The 17,074-nt window shown below is 44.8% G+C and overlaps 2 protein-coding genes across 10 annotated transcripts in view; one reads left to right on the top strand and one right to left on the bottom strand.

Annotated features, from left to right (window-relative positions):
* Window positions 1-4,289, top strand: part of RFX2 (regulatory factor X2) — a 53,121-nt gene extending 48,832 nt beyond the window's left edge. For all 8 annotated transcript variants that reach the window (XM_066574174.1, XM_066574168.1, XM_066574170.1 and 5 more), the window contains one exon: window positions 11-4,289. In XM_066574174.1, coding sequence (XP_066430271.1) covers window positions 11-120 — 110 coding nt within the window. In that variant the 3' untranslated portion in view covers window positions 121-4,289. The remainder of the gene's footprint in view (window positions 1-10) is intronic.
* A 7,246-nt stretch (window positions 4,290-11,535) lies between these two features.
* LOC136573044 (excitatory amino acid transporter 1-like) overlaps window positions 11,536-17,074 on the bottom strand; it is a 124,914-nt gene continuing 119,375 nt past the window's right edge. For both annotated transcript variants that reach the window (XM_066574166.1, XM_066574165.1), the window contains exon 11: window positions 11,536-17,062. In XM_066574166.1, the coding sequence (XP_066430263.1) occupies window positions 16,864-17,062 (199 nt within the window). In that variant the 3' untranslated portion in view covers window positions 11,536-16,863. The remainder of the gene's footprint in view (window positions 17,063-17,074) is intronic.

Below are 17,074 nucleotides of genomic sequence, written 5' to 3'. Positions count from 1 at the left end.
ATTCCTACAGATGACATCAGCGAGCTTGGAAGTGATACGGATGGGGACCTCCGTGCCTCTGGGGAGCCCCCAGTCAAGAGAGAGCGTGTGGACATGAACCACTCCATGCAGGAAATGTAGAGAAGAAAAGTCAGCTATGCCTTAATTCTTGTAATGGGATTTCCTCCTCTCTGGGGCGACCTGCCTTCATGAAACCAGTGCCTGCACAACACATACAATGTTGAGATTCAGTGAGATGACTATTAAGGACCACTTCCACCATTTTTCTGGCATTTGCTGTTGAGGTTTTAAATTTAAGAAGTATGGCGTGGAAACGATGTGACATCACTGACAATCGCACTACAACCAAATGTGCCATGTTCCAACCCATCTTCTATATTCTGCAAACCCTCTTTTTAGATAAAGTACCTAGGTTAGAGGTGTGTAGAAAGACATTTTAAGGTGATTTTTGAGCTGTTTTAAGGCACACAAAACAAGCTATACATTGTGGGTTATATCTGGAACCTTTCCCAAATCTTGGCATACTGTTAGCTACTCGTTATATGCCATGGCTGTTACCTCACTGTGTGTCCCTGACCTAGGCTGAATTAATTTGCCAAATCACACTGTGCTTTATGTCCGTGAATGGAGAAAGAACTGCTGGGAAGAGTGACCGTTGTATAAAAGGTTGGTGATGAGCATCGACCCCAAAACTCCTACAATGAGGGTCTTCTGGAGTCAGAACAGACGGAGTGTCTTACATTTCTTCATGCCTTTCTTAACAGAAAAATGAATGAAAAGATTTTTATATTCTCATCTCACGGTGGGTTAGTAAACCTTTTAGGATCAGATCATGTACATTGTTGCCAGTTGACTAACTTGTCGTTTAAGTTTGATTATATGTTTATTATAGACTTGGCTAAGATGTATCTGATGAATCCCCTTAATTGTTCTGTCTTAAGTTTGAATACCAAAGCATCTTGCAGGCAAAGCTCAAGGATTTGCCTATATTTTTTTGTGACTCGTGGTTATACCCTAAAATTGGGTAGACCCTAATTGTCTTGGCTCTGGTGCCTTTAAAATCCAGTTGAGGAACTCTGGACCTTTTTTTTTCCCTTCCCCATTTCCTCTTAAATGGGTTGTTTGCTTTGTTTTAACTAATGGGTTGGAGCCAGGAATGTAATCTCTTACAATGTGAACCCAGGCCCCCTTTTCGCTAAATGGTTCTCCAGGAACATTGCTGCTGACAGAGGCATGTGACCAGACTCCTCCATCAGCCTCCTCCATTGAAAAACCCTATCCATGGGGAAATTGGCACAAGCCCGATGTGAGGAGGGTGATGGACGTGTCTGGATCTGTTCACACAGAGGAATCTAACACTGGGCTTTTTCTGCTTGGATTCGATCTCGAAAAACTGCAGTACACATCTGAGGCCAATATGTGACTTTTGTAGTGTAGTTTGCTGCCGATACATGTGCAGAATTTCTGCTGCCATTCTGCGCTCCTCCACGTTAAGAAGTGACATGTCGCTTAACGCAGATCAACATCAGAAATTCTACATGCAGATTTTGCCATTCACGGCTAATCCGCATGTACGTCTGCAGCAAAATCACGCTTGGCCTCAGATTTCTGCAGTAGTTTTTAGAGGAAAAATCAGTGTTGGATTCTGCCATGTGAACATATTACAAGTTTCTGGGTCTCTGAAGAAAACATTCATATATTGGTAAAGCGCATACGTCATTGTGGTCAACCCATTAGTTAAAGTATAAAGTGGCCAACTCCTTTAAGCTTCAGATAAGGACTGTTCTCAAAACTCCTTCAACTATCTAGTATCTGTAACGCGATAGATTGTCTTGGCCTGTGTGCAGTGGCTATGCTTTCTGGTACCGACATCATCTTGCTTATTGATGTCCAAGAACCAAGAGTTTAGCAATCCAGTGCCTTAGTATTTGATCCTGCCTCACTAACCTCCCTTTTTACCTTTTTAGTGTTTATTGCTTGCGTACACTTAAGTTGTTTCCACAGACTGCTGGTTCATTTGAGCCTAAATTAACTTGCTATACAAATGTTCTAAAATGTGAAGATATGAAGTGACCTCTTTGACTAAAGTATATCCTGTGTGTTGGAGGTGGGGGTCACTAGTCTATCTGCATATTGTTCTTGGAGTAATTACAGTGTAGGTGGGTTATTAGCAGACTGTAGGTACATGGTAGATATTGTATGTGGGCAAGAATGTATAGAGGTATATATCTTTTTCACTTACTGTATTTGAAATATATGGTTATTTGAAGAAATACTTTATAACTGTATTCTTAATGGAAATGCATAGTACTTGGACCTAAAGGGGTTTTCCGATGTATAACATTGCTGGAAGTTGGGGGAAAACTATAAATATTAAAAAAAAAACTCACCCCTCCATTTCCATGCTGCTACCCTGCAGCCGCTCCAGTGGTTTGCTTACACTTTTGCCTGCAGCATCATGTAGTTTGCCTATGTGACTGCTGCGGCCAATAGTGAGCCCCATGTGGACGTTATCCGTGACATCCAATAAACAAGCCCAGGGTTTCTACATTAGAAGCCCAAGTGATGTTTATGGGGCTTTACCCGGCCTGAAGACCCAGTGAGGTCATCTGTCAGATGCCGTGGTGCCGAAATGGCACTCTAGTGCCATAGGTATGAATATTAACCCAACATAGCTTGGGGCAGAGGCCCAAAATTAAAATTTTGAAATTAAAAAAAAATTACTCGGACAACCCCTTTAAATAGACATCTCCTTTTTATCCTGAGCAGACCCATCGCTGCATATGAAGAAACCAAACCGAGACTTGTTGGTGACCCATGAAGTGGTTCTCAAAACAGGACTGTTGTGCCCTGAATGTGAACATGTGGCCTTGTACCCCTCCTGGGACTGTCTAGTTGCCTTTCTTGTAAACCTTTTTAAGTCTGGGAATTTCAGAAGGAAGTTTAAGAAACTTGTATATTTTATGAAATGTTTTTTGTTTAATATAATATTTTGCTAGTATTGGTTGACTTGTTTGCTACATCATGTCTTGTTCAGTGCCAAACATTGGCGCCTCAAGATAATATGGCTGGCTATGTTTTCTTTCAGTCCATAGACCTGGTAGCTGGAATAATATTTGGTTTTTCTCACAACCTTTCTCTTTCAATCTTGGGAGGTTGTGCTTTCATACATTTAAGTAATTTTTGTTCTAAAGTCTGTATTCATGCCGGAGGAGTAATGGCTGAATATGCAGGAACTTTACCCTAGGTTCTTCATCATATACAATAAAACAAGAGTTCTCTTTTCCCTTCAGTTTGGTCAACCACCACGTTTTGCTGTCGCCTTTTAATAGACTGCATTGATGTGGCTTTTCCACTTGATGATGATTTCTGTGCTATGACCCATTTTCCCCATTTTATCGGAATAGAAGTACGTAAAGGAAAGTTACTCTACTTCATTCACTTCCCAGGCTGAAAAAGGCCTCTTGTGATGTACACTTGTGTGTGTAAGGCTGGGTTCACACCAATGTTCGCCATACTGCTCTCCTGCTCCGTCAAGGGAGCCCGATCCAACCAATGACTGAAACGAGCGACCCCCGTTGACTTTTTTTCAGTTGAAATGGCACAGCATGCCACGTTATGGCATCTGGGATTGTGATGGAAATCTGAACAAAGCCTCCAACGCAGATGTGAACCCAGATTTATGTCGGAATTTACTGCTCCTATTTTTATAAAATAGCATATTGAAGGTGTATTTTCATATCTAAATAGATGCTAAAGGATTGTAAATGCACATGCAATCTTAAATGGGTTGTCCACTTTCTGCACACGTTTCAGAAATGCCGTACACTGATGTGTAATGCCATAAAATGTTAAAATGCACCTGGGCTTCCCTTAGACCGTACGGTGCTGGGCTCCTTGATGCCACGTCCATGGCTGCCCAAGATAGTGGCTGCGTCCTCTACTGCGTCGGAGTAGAAGTGTTCACTGCAGATAGAAAAAGACTCTTGTGCCGATTATTTTCAACACCCACACAGTAGAGGACACAACTGAGAAGCTATGTTGCACTGGGTGGCAACACTTTCTCGGCAAGGGTATTTCTGGAAGGCTGTTAGCCTTTCCTATATCATTGCACATCGATGTGTGGCAATTCTGGAATTGGAGAAGAAAATAGATAACCCTTTTTAATGCTCGCTGTCAAAGTTCTTTTTGTTTTTGGTCTCTGTTTAAAAGTAAAAGCAATTGTGACTTTCATTTTATTTTTTCCTTTGTAAAGTGAATATTGAATTATATTGGATTGACTGTGTAAATGTGTCAGTGTTTGTTTTCATTTAATTCTTTCATTAGTTTATATCTGTAAATGAGAATTTTCTGGTCCGCTGTCCGCAGCACTTTCCTTTTTTCTATTCCTTATTTTGAATAGTTAGACCTCTCCAACCCTTTGCAATAATCAAAAGTACATAAGCCTCAGCCCTCCTGCACACGGCTCCTAGGCTCTATCCAGCAGTCACTGGACCTCACTGTTATATTCTTCCAATCTCATATGGTGACCTTTTGTTAGATTCCAAATTAATGCAGCAAGGAAAAAAATGCTGAATTGGACACCAAATTGAAGAGTTTATTCTCTTCTAGAAGCATACGGCTGGACCTTCAGATCTGTACTGCAGTAGGCAAATCTGTTCTTCTCTAGATAGAAGAAAACTGTCTCTAATGCCACTTCTGGATAGCATGTGAGTCGGTGCCCCATAAAGGCCTTGGAGCACGACTGGGGAGACTGTTTCTCCCTTCTGGAGGAGAGCTACTTTACACAGCGTTGCCTGTAAAACACCATTCTCTGCAAGAAGAAAGTGTTGTGTGTTTCCTCCCTTCCCTCCCAAAGCTTTCAAGTGCAGGATAATTTCAGTTTTCACATCTGCAGTTGTCGCATTGGAAAGTTGAAATTTCTTCAGCGTCCTTATAAAGGGGATATGACTTGCGCTCTGCTTTAGGCTCAGTGAATGTGTAGTGTAGTTCAGGCTTGCAGGAACCACATCGACCCTGTCCTGTGTGAACAGGCAGCAGACGCTTTTTCTAGATGCAGAGCTACAGAGCCCCGGTATAAATGGAAAGCAGGGGTATATCTAAAGAAGAATGTAATGTGGTCTGCAGAAACTGTAGGGCAAGTGTCAGAAAAGCTAAAGCTAATAATGAATTGATGCTTGCAATAAAGGATTTGGGGGTATGTCAAAAGCAAAAGAAAAGTCAAAGATGCTATATTGGATGCTTACAAGATAAAAAGGGCGAGTTGGTTAAAAATGATCTTGAGAAGGCCGAACTTTTAACTTTTCTATTTTATATCTGTTTTCTCTTAGAAAGTAGACGGAACATCAACTGATCTTTCCTGTGCTGTTGGGGGAATAAAAGAATGCAGACCATCTATAAGCAGAGAGCTGTTAAGGGAGGGTGGAGGAGGATCCCGTCGGTACTGTTGTATCTTGACGCCACCGGAAGTGGTGGGTGTAGGCAAGTGTTGGGCTACTTGACAGCCAGGTGACGCCCCCAGTACCTGATTGACTGCACTCGCCTCTCCACTGCTGTGTTTTGTGCTGGGCTCCTGAGAATTCTGTTGGCCAGCTGCGGTGAGTGATCCCAAGCCAGTGGCTTCTCATTGCCGCCTCCTCTCTCTTCTCTGACGCGTGGAGTGCTGCGGCATGTGGGCTCCTGGGTCGGCATCTGCAGCGCCACCGGTTTCTCGTAGTAACACTGTGGCGTGTGGGCTCCCAGCTGCGGCTTGTTGTAAATTCGTGGCGTGTTGGCTCCCGAGTCAGCACCTGCAGGGGCTGTGGTGGCGGGGGTTGTTGACACTGCAGGAGAGAGTAGACACGGGAGGCAAGGTCCTAGCATTGGTGTCTGGGCTCCCAGGTTGGCATGTGCAGCAGGGGTTCACACGGGCGGCAAGGTCCTACAGTCAGTGCCTGTGGGGGAACAGGGGTTCAGACACCGGCGGCTCAGTTTCTAGGAGCGTGAAACCAGTTTGTGCTGAGTTGGAGGGTTAGTGGTAGTTTAACAGTTAGGTGTACATTATTAGCTGTAAATGCTTCCCGCATTAGCATGGAAGCATTTAGAGATAATGTAGTGCTAACTGTTGAACTAACTCTAACCCTCCATCCCAGCACAAACTCCTTCCATACTCGGGAGCTTATCAGCCACTGGGGCGTCACCTGACTGGCAAACACCCACCACTTCCGGTGACGTCAAGATTCAACAGTGCCGATCCCGGCTGCACACTGACGTCAGTGTGGCCAGGATCAGTAGCGCTGCTTAGTGAAGATCGGGAGGAGAACTGCGGCCCCTGCCAGTATTCACTACAAATGTGGTGACCGGCAGTGGCACGGATCGGCAAACGAACGCCAGCTGTCTCGGTTTGTGGACTGGTGGTTGGGGACCCCTGATCTAGATGAGGGGAAACTGATCAGATTTGTAGACTACACAAAGCTAGGAGGGATAGCTAACACTAGAGAAGAGAGAGGATTCCAAAAGATTTAGAAAAGCTTGAACAGTTGGCGCTGACTAACAGGATGGTATTTAACAAGGAGAAATGCAAAATACTACATTTGGGCAAGAAAAATCTAGACTATAAAGTACATATATCATTACACCCTAGGATATTTTATGAATGAAACCTGGAAACCAAATCTCCGGTGGATCAATTCCAAGCTTTTTACAATACCGTTGTAGTACATCAATAACCAGGATTAGGGGGTGTTCTCAACTGAGACTCCCTGTAAAGTGAATTTTCCTTACTCCTCCTCACTGTATACATATGGTTAAATTCCCTTGAGTGCTAGATGTTCACTTATTTGTATCCTGTTATCAGTTCTCTTTAGGGCCCACTCACACAAGTGTATTTGTTTACTCTCATAATACCCAGTGCACCACATATACGCATGTAACATGCATAATCACTATGTTATGCACCCATCAACTATAATGATGCATATTAATCACTAAAATGGGACATGCATTTTTTTTTAGGCGCAGGTCTAAACAGCCCAATGTACAGAAGGTGACCCTGATGCATCACATTTTATTTTGGAGGAGGGGTAACCATTCAGTTGTTGTCAACTCCGGGTCACCCTATGGATGAACTCTCGCCATTTTAGTCTTATCGAGTACGTCTTTTAACCCCTTAATGACACGGCCTATTTTGGCGTTGAGGGCCAAGCGATTTTTTTTTTTTTTGGGGTATTTTTCCATCTCCATTTTTCAAAAGCCATAACTTTTTTTTATTTTTCCGTGGACGTGGCCATATAAGGGCTTGTTTTTTGTGTGGCGATCTGTAGTTTTTATCGGTGCCACTTTTGGGTACATAGACAATATCGTAAATTTTTTTTTTTATGATAACGGAGAGAAAACGCATCAATTCTGCCATAGATTTCTTTTTCTTTTTTTTACAGTGTTAATAATGCAGCATAAATGACACACTAAATTTTTTCTGCGGGTCGGTACTGTAACAACGATACCAAAATTGTTGGTTTTTTTTTTTAGGTTTTTACACTTTTTTTGCAATAAAACCCCCTTTTTTTTGGAAATCTTTTTTTTTTTCCTCTATAGCTGCATTCAAAGTCCTGTAACTTTTTTTTATTTTTCTATGTACGGAGCTCTATAAGGGCTTATTTTTTGTGAGACGAGCTGTAGTTTTTATTGGTACTATTTTGGGGAATGTACGGCTTTTTTGATCACTTTTATTGCATTTTTTGTGAGGCAAAATGCTAATTTTTAGCATTTTGCCTGTTTTTTAGAGGGTTTTTTACGCTTTTTGTCGTACAAAAAAGCCGGCTGTCAGTCAAAGCCGGCGTCCCGCTGCAACAGCGGGGGGGGGGGGGGCGGCATCGGAGAGGCACCCCCCGCTGTTAACCCCTTCCCTGCCGTGATCTAACAGCGGGGGGTGCCTCTCCGATGCCCCCCCCCCGCTGTTGCAGCGGGACGCCGGCTTTGACTGACAGCCGGCTCCCGCTGCAGGATAGCGCGGGATCTTATGTGATCCCGTGCTATCCCCAGGACGTACCGGTACGTCCTGTTGCGGGAAGTACCAGGCTCCCAGGACGTACCGGTACGTCCTGGAGCGGGAAGGGGTTAACTAACTCATAGTCATGCCGGTGTCTGCATGATTGCGTCTAGGTCGCAAGTTCTTTACATACTAACAGTATGTTGGGCAGGAAGCAGACAATGTCCATCTAGTTCAGCCTGTTTCCACCCCACCTGTTAATCCTGAGGAAGGCAAAAAAACCTGGATCGATGTTTGCAAGCTCCTACCTGACCAAGATGCTGTGCCTATTTAGGCTGCCTTGAGTATAGGTAGCATGAAAAAGTGCACCAGAAAATATTCTGGAAAGTGTTCTGTCTTGTAGAACAGAAGATTCATAGGACCTGCTAGTCCACAATCAGGGCTAGTGGCTACACTACCCTTCCCCCCCCCCCCCCCCCCATTTTTATTTGCTTTAGGCTGATTGGACTCTGATTGCTAGGCAGGGAAATCTGGGGTATTGATTTCAGGTAGTGTTATACAGCCCCTTGGGTAAGGATTGACCTTTTACTGTAGGTAGAGTCTACATTTGATGCAGATATCCAGATCTGTACATTTAAACATCAGGTGCGATAAGCTCTTTATTCCCTATACCCTGTTTTTGATATTCGGTCTCTAATTATTTAGGTTCCTGATGAACTGTGTAATGAGGGAAACGCATTGAACTATATTAGAGAAACAGAACAAATGCATTAAAGAAAGTGAGCAAACCTAGCCTTCTTGTTGGAGTCCTGTACTTAGAGGTGGATATATTGAGTCTGTATCCTGACCCAGCAATTGATAGTGGTAGCATAGAGCTCCTAAGTTATTTTGAGTGAGGCTTCTGTCTCTAATATTCGGAGATGTGGGGCCAATGATATAATACAACAGTCATATTAGTATGAGAATAATTTAAACAGACTAGTGGTATAAAGCCTTGTCCTGTTCTTAGCTGAGGGACGCGGACCCATCATCTTCTATTTGAATTTCCCTCTGTGTATATGAAAGGGCAGATAGACTTACTTGGCTAATAGATACCACCTTAGGGTGGATTCAGACAACCGTATATCGGCTCGGTTTTCACGTCGAGCCGACATACGGTGTCCTTGTCTGTGGGGGGTGGGGAGGAGATGGAAGAGCCAGGAGCAGGAACTGAGCCCCCCCCTCTCCGCTCCTTGCCACTACTTGCAATGGAAGGGGCAGTATGAAGGTGGGGCCAATTGCTAAGTCTCACCCCCTCCTATTGCAAATAGTGGCAAGGGGCGGGAGCTCAGTTCCTGCTCCTGGCTTTTCCATTCCCCCCCGCCCCCCTTCCCCGCAGACAAGGACACCGTATATTGGCTCGGCGTGAAAACCGACCAGCATGCGCAGGCATTTGATAGCTAAGCACCCGACGAGGTGGAACGAAGGCCATTCACTGCCTCTTCCCCTGTGTCACATGCTGGCACTGAGATGCAATCCCCCTCCCTGCTTCACCTGCACAGTCCTCCACTGCCTCTACCAACGTGTCCCAGCGCAGCGTGCAGCTGTCCGTAACACAAACATAAGAGCAAATATGCAGCCAGCCACCCACATGCACAATCGCTAAATGTGCATATCTCCAAACTGCTGAGCCTGGAGATGCTGCCATATAGGCTGGTAGAAACTGAGCCTGTCCGCAACCTCATGGCAGCGGCCGTCCCTCTCTACTCGGTCCCCCAGTCGCCACTATTTTTCCCGCTGTGCCGTCCCCGCGCTGCACCAGCACGTGTCACGGAATATCAACAGTGCCCTCACCAATGCGGTTACGGGAAAGATCCACTTAACCACCGACACAGGGACAAGTGCTGGTGGGCAGGGACACTACATCTCCCTGGTGGCACATTGGGTTAGCCTGGTGGAGGCTGGGACTGAGTCTGACCCTGGGTCCGCTCACGTGCTACCCACACCGAGGATTGTAGGTCCTACCTCGGTCATGGTTTCTCTGGGTTATTATGCCTCCTCCCCCTCCACCTGCACCTCTCAATTACCATCTGTGAGCATGTCGCCTTCAGTCGGTAGCCTGAGGCGCTGCAGCACTGCCCTGGGGAAGTGTCAGCAGGCTGTGCTGAAACTCCTCAGCTTAGGTGACAAGAGGCACACCGCCCAAGAGCTGTTACAGGGTTTGACGGAGCAGACAGATCTGTGGCTTTCGCCGCTAAAACTCCAACCAGGCATGGCCGTGTGTGACAATGGGTGTAACCTGGTAGCGGCTCTGCAGCTTGGCAGACTAACACATGGGCCATGCCTGGCCCAGGTGGTTCAGCGCTTTTTTAAAAAATACCCCAATTTGTCGGAGCTGCTCAGCCAGGTGCATCGCGTGTGTGCACATTTCAGAAAGTCCACCACAGATCCTGCCACCCTCAGGACACTGCAACAGCGCTTCCAGCTGTCAGTTAACCGACTGTTGTGCGACATGCCTACACGCTGGAATTCAACTTTGCATATGATGGCCAGGGTTTACAAGCAGCGTAGAGCCAGTGTTGAATACCAGCTACAACATGCCCGTCAGAGTGGTAGTCAGCCTTCGCAGTTCCTCACAGAGAAGTGGGCATGGATGTCTGACATCTGTCAGGTGTTAGGAACCTTTGAGGAGTCAACACAAATGGTGAGCGGCAATGCTGCCGTTATCAGCGTAACCATCCTGCTGCTTTGCCTGCTGAGAAGGTTGCTGCTAAGCATTAAGGCCTACGCTTTGCGGATAGAACAGGAGATGGGGGATGACTGCATCGCTTGATAGCCAGACCACCCTCAGGTCTGTTTCTCAGTGCGTATTGGAGGAAGAGACTGCTGCCCACACTGCAGAGGGTACCCATGCTACTTCTTTCACATCTCTTCAGCCTGTATGGGCTGAAGAGGAGGAGTGTCATCCTCCGAGTGAGGATAGCAATGTGTTGCGTACTGGGACTCTGGCACACATGGTAAATGGTTTTTTTTTTGTAAACAAAAAAATTTCAGTACGCTGTGGACTACTAAGTAGGCGAAGGGGTGCGCCTTACCCCGGCTGGGATGGAGACAGCTGGACGCTGCGCTGGGAAAAATTTCAGTACACTGTGGCCGCAGGCTCGTGCCTGTGTCCTGGGGGGGATTGGATAGCAATGCCAGTATGTAACCCAGGAGAAAAGGCAGTGGTGTCACCTGCAGGTGGTGATTGGCCTTCGTTACACCTAGTATGATACTTAGCTAAGATGTGCCAGCGCCTGTGCCTTGCTGATTATGGTCTGGCCCAACTAAATTGTTGAGGGGCTGACCACCAGGCTCTTGCCCACACTTTGGCTTAATAGTGCGACCGAAACGATCTCTCGAGCATTACAAAAAGCTCGGCTCGAGTAACGAGCACCCTAGCATTTTGGTGCTCGCTCATCTCTAGTGCTAATGTCAGGTTAAGATAATTTGACAATGCATTATGCCAAATGTCCTCAAGTCTGACATACAATGCTTCGTCACCGTGCCCGTTCCAAAATTAACCCACTGCATATAAATGTCATACAGCACACAGAAGAAGCTCTCTTTTATTAAGACGGGATATATGCCCATTGCCTTGAGAGCGGCTCTTGTTTTATTCTACTACAATGTTAATAAATTACACTTTCACCAGCTGATGTGTTTTGGTCACCGAGGCTTCATTTTGCTTTGAAAAACATAAAATACATCAGACTAATATATAAACCTCAATTTACAGACATGAAATGGTTCAGAAATGAACAAGCATCCCCCTTAATGTTGTTCTGAATCATTAAATAGTTACCAACTTTCATAATGCAAAACTAAAACACAAAGAGGAAAGATGAAAGGAAGACACAATCGTCCGAGACGTCCACATCGTTAAACACCAGATCCCTAGTAGCAGCATTAGTGGCCATAAATCTAGAACACAATCCTTCTTTACCTGCCACGACACATCAAACAAATCACATTTCCTTTTTATTATTTTCACAGAGTTTAAATAAAATATGAATTGTGTGTTCAAAGTAGTAATTTCATTGAAGTGACCTTTCCAACCTGTTGAGATGCCATAACGGTAGGAGATGAGAATACCCCTCTAAACACCAAACATTAAAGGGTTTGCTTTCTTCCGCAACCACAATCCTGGCTGGCCACAGCCTATGAGGGGTGACTCCTATTGACTTCAATGGAATGGAGCTGCACTACCAGATTCAACCTATGGACAGGTGTGGCACCATTAATGGAAGGAAGCAAACATGTTTGCTAATTGTAGACCATGTATTTCACGTATTAGTATAATTCCCGATTACCCAGGGTCTTTTTTTTTCTTCTTGGGAGTATTTACAGCATTAAGCCAGGTATTATGGCCAACATCTTTGTTACCTGCAGTTCCCCCAGGCTCCATGTCTGTCTTTAGTCAGTTTAAAGGCCCATTCAAATGGCTGTATATTAGCGCTATGTGTTGCCCATATATTCTATGGACCCTTTATAGCCAAGCAGGCTGGTCATATAGCTGTTCTTTCACATGGGCTAATGGTCTGTAAGAAAGAAATCGCTGCCCGTCCTGATCTCATCTGTGAGATATGCAGGTCTGTATATTAGACAGAACATAGATGGGTTTCTGTGTAATGTCCAATGTGAGTTACACAAGTTCATATACAGGTTCAACTCTCCTACAGCCATCTGAATTGCGCCTTAAGGGGAATACAATTTAAAGCTGTACTTTAGGATCAATACAGTTTATAGCAGTGATCCTACGTTCTAAAACATTTAGTGTTGCAGTCCAGAGTGTGAGAGCAGAAGCATAGGGCCGCCGCTATCTCCCTGTTGTACATTGTGTGTCGTAGCAGCGGCTGCAAGCCCCGAATTCACCTTTTGTTCTAAAGTTCTCACAGCAATTTCCATCATGAAATCGCAGAAAAAAATAGTGCGGTGCTATTTTTTTTTCTGTTAAAACGACAGTCCCCATGATAGATCAATAGCGGAGGTCTGTGAGTGGCAAGATTTCTGTGCTTGATGTGTTCCATTAAAAACGCCCTCTGGTTAAAATTATGAATTCAGACTATTGTGTTAAAATTTCATAATTTCATTTTTTTTTTTACTTGCTTTTAACCATTTCACGTTATTTGCTGGACTTGAACTGTGTTAATGTAAAATATAACTGGAAAAATTGGGGCGCTCTAAAACTTTGAACAGTAGTTTATATGTAAGGGGCAGTGGCTGTTGTCTTTGTTCTCCATCATAAACTATTGGGCTAGATACCGATCTTTTAAAGGGGTTGTCCCATGAAAAATATTGATTATAGTTAAATCCAGCCCATAATTAAACATTTTTTTGTATTTCCACATTAAAAATGTTTCTATCCCCAGATATTCCAGGACTAATGTTGGAGTAGAGCAACCTGCTGTTTCTATTGTGTGGAATCACAGTAATTGTAATTCAGACAACACCTAAACACCTGGCCGTGTGCTGCCCGCGCCATGGGGGCAGTGGACATTGCATGTCCTATGCTCTTGCATGATGCAGACGAGAACAGGACAGGCAGAGGTTTTGTTTTCACATGAAATATTGGTCCTCCTATGGGAAAGTGCTTATGTGAAAAGCCTGGTCTACTATTGTGGGTTTATGGGCTCATTATGAAATAAAAGGACAACATGTACGTAAAATATGGCCATCTGAGCAAAGCCTTATGCTGGGGTCACACGGGACGTATTGCCAGTGGAAATCTTGCGGTTTTGCCACAGTGAAAAAACGTGAGCTTTCCACGGGATAAGCGCAGCTCCAAAACCTGCGGCACTTAGCCGTTGGTTTTGGAGTGGCTTCGCCACATGATTTTCTATTGCGGCCAGTTCTCTCATAGAGAGGAGAATGGCCACAACGGAAAAAAGAATTGACATGCTGCGTCCCGGGAATCTGCGCCGCAGCGTTGGCTTTGCCGCAACGGATTGGCCACCCCATGTGGATGAGATTTTTGACAAATCATGTCCCCATGGCTGGCTAATACCAGGATTAGCGGCTGAAGGCGAATTTGCACAAACTACAGACAATAGAAGCCATTGATTTTGATTGGTTCGCTCACATTACTCATTTTTGGGTGTGCATTTCCGTTGGGTGAAGAAGTATGCAATAAGCTCTATTTTTGTGCGCACCAAATGTCCCCATAGGCATCAATAGAGGTGTGCAAATGCACATTAATATGAGTGGAAAACGACATAATTTCGCAGCCACCGGTCACGATGTGATAGTTTGCAGCTAGTTGCAGGGAAGACATGGCAGCCATTGTGGAGATTGTTTAGGATCATCTCATTTTGGATGCTCAACCGAGTGGAGATGCTCATCAATTTAGTTGGGCAGAAGCCGACGCTCTGGGACAACAGAGGATGAACTGAGAATCGCTGACTCCTCCTTCTAGGAACGTCGTCCGCCATCTCATGTGCCTCCCAAATCTGTACTAAGGCAACCAAGGCCAAAGAACATCCTCATCATCTGCTACTCTTTCACAAACCCAGAAAGTACCAGCAGCTCCCCAGGATGGCGCCGCACCACACATGATAACTAATTATGGGTAATTGCAGTGGGCTGGGAATATGATGGCAGCATGACGAAGTACTAGCAACGTTTTTGTGCAAGTGACAGCTATTGCAAATGGAAAAATGCTGTCACGAGCACAAAAAAGGCTTGTTCACTGCGCAAATGCGTTGAACAGTAGCGAGCGTATTTGCGCTTATGCAGGAGCCCTTAGTGTTCTTTTGATAAGCAAACCATTATGGTTCATCGTTGGCCGTGTTCACACTGAACAATTACGGTTCATTTTCGCATGCTTCAGCAATTATTTCAATGATGATCGGTTGTTGTGACAGGACTTCCCTTTGCCCCGCCAAGATTGCGTAAAGCTACATTCACGCGGGCGAGTGCGATATCAGCCCGAGAAACTTGGCCAATATTGTGCTTGCCAATGTGTGTTTGCAATGGGTAAACCTTGCATCGCATTGCGTGCACCCCGTACATGGTGTGATGCTGCCGCTGGTCCCATTGGAAACAATGGGCGATGCAATGCAATGGTGTGCCCATAGATAGGATGTGCTGCAATTGGTTTCCCACATCGCATTGCGGGGAAAAAAAAACACTGTATGACTCCATTCAAACGAATAGGGTTCATATTTGCGCGAGATTTGAGCGTCTCGCAGTACACACATCTCACGCAAGAATCTCAGCTGTGCCAAACCGGCCTTAGTGTAGTGAAGTAAGATGGAGTAGATGTGACCCCCTTGGAACATTTACTGGTGAGGACCAGACGCAGCAAGGCCTTTTAGTAGAAACAGCAGTTGACGCTAGTCTAACATTAGTCCAGAAATATTTAGGGAGAGAAACCCTCTTAATAAGTGGATTTGTCGTTATGGGCTGGATTTAACAATCTTCTTTTAATTCACAGCACATTTTTACTTGGCGGTAGATGAAACTGGTAAGGGTTGATCCGCAGGGTGCCCAGAGTCGGCAACGACTGGCTCCCCATCCTACATTGCCTGGATGTGTTCTGTACGGTACCCACAGATTTCCATGGGCCGATTCTCTGGATGTAGCTAACTGCATTTTTTTTAGAATGAAAAAGTTGATTGTCTCGCTCTAAACAAACAACAAAAAAAAGCACAACAGCGGAGGCCATTAATTAGATACCAACTCTGCTCTTTTTCAAAGCTGTAGCCCATCACCTTATACTGCAGATTTTCAGAGTGGATGTCACCTTCAACTGAAGTAGTGAAATCTGCATAAAAATCCACAAATAACATATATGTATTGACGGGCGATCGGCACCAAACGCCACAACAGGTTTTCACAGAGAAAATTCTGCTATGTGTGAATGTAGACATTAGTGCAAGCCGATCTTGTTCAGGATCCTCAGGATCCCCTAACACTGGCATATTGGAGAACCCAAGAGCTCTGCTCCAACCTGTAGGACTATATTATAGCTGATCTTTCTGTGTCATATGCTGCGCTATATATGGCATATTGTAGCTCCAGGTCCGTACTAGTAGCCAAAAAGTAATGACAGAATACAGTTGCTACATGTCCGGTGTACTCTTCAGTAGTGCACGCCCTATTTCCTGGGTGGTGGTTGGCAGGCTGCACATAAACACAGCAGCCTGGCAGTTGTCTTCATGAGGGGAAGGGGGATTGCTCATAAAGACCCCGGGCTCGTACTGACCATTGGCTGTATTCTTGCAGCGCTCATGAAGCCCCCAGGCTCGTACTGACCACTGGCTGTATTCTTGCAGCGCTCATGAAGCCCCCAGGCTCGTACTGACCATTGGCTGTATTCTTACAGCACTCCTATTAAGGAAATGGCACAATTTCTTGCTTAACTTTGACTACTACTTTACACACATGTAGTTGTACCACGTGGCTCTTCCATACGGCAGCATATTAAGTGGATTATTATTTCTTCAGACAGATGCAGTTTACTGTGATAATCCAGTTCCAAATCCAAATGAGAGCTTGGTTGTCAGTGAAGCTTACGGTCAACTAGTCAAGATTTCCTAAAGACAATAAAGCCAGGAATGTGCAATATTCAAGAACCTTTCCTGTAAGCTTCTTCCTGGGATTTCTAACATGATTTTTAATATTTTCCTTCCAGGAGTGTTCACAATGTCGTCGTATTGCTGGAGAGATGAGGGATTAGTAGAACACAAGACTTGCATTGGACATGACCATTAAGTCAGTTATACAACCCCTTCCAAACTCATGTCCATTCACGTTGGTCTCCTATTCCTTTACTAGTCCTTGGGTCAATGTTTTGGAAATGAAATGGAATTTGAACATGGCAGATACATGGAATGATGGGTCCAAGTCACATATACAGGGAAGGATCACAGACGCACTCACATAGACGTTTCACTGTTCTGGTGCTTCTGAATGTCATTTTCTGTACAGATTAGTTGGTAGGGTTTCTCACTCTCCTCCAGGACAGAGTTTTCAAGTTCTGTTTCTTGATCATGAAGTTCATGCCTGGAAAGATGTTCAACTATGCCGGCTCCTAAGGAATCTCCAAGGACATTGGTTGTTGTTCGGAGACGGTCACTAAAAGACAAA

This window comes from Eleutherodactylus coqui, chromosome 7 (assembly GCF_035609145.1).
Source record: "Eleutherodactylus coqui strain aEleCoq1 chromosome 7, aEleCoq1.hap1, whole genome shotgun sequence".
NCBI classification, from domain to species: Eukaryota; Metazoa; Chordata; class Amphibia; order Anura; family Eleutherodactylidae; genus Eleutherodactylus; species Eleutherodactylus coqui.
Note: the sequence above shows the minus strand (reverse complement) of the source record. Positions and strands in the feature narration are given on the sequence as shown.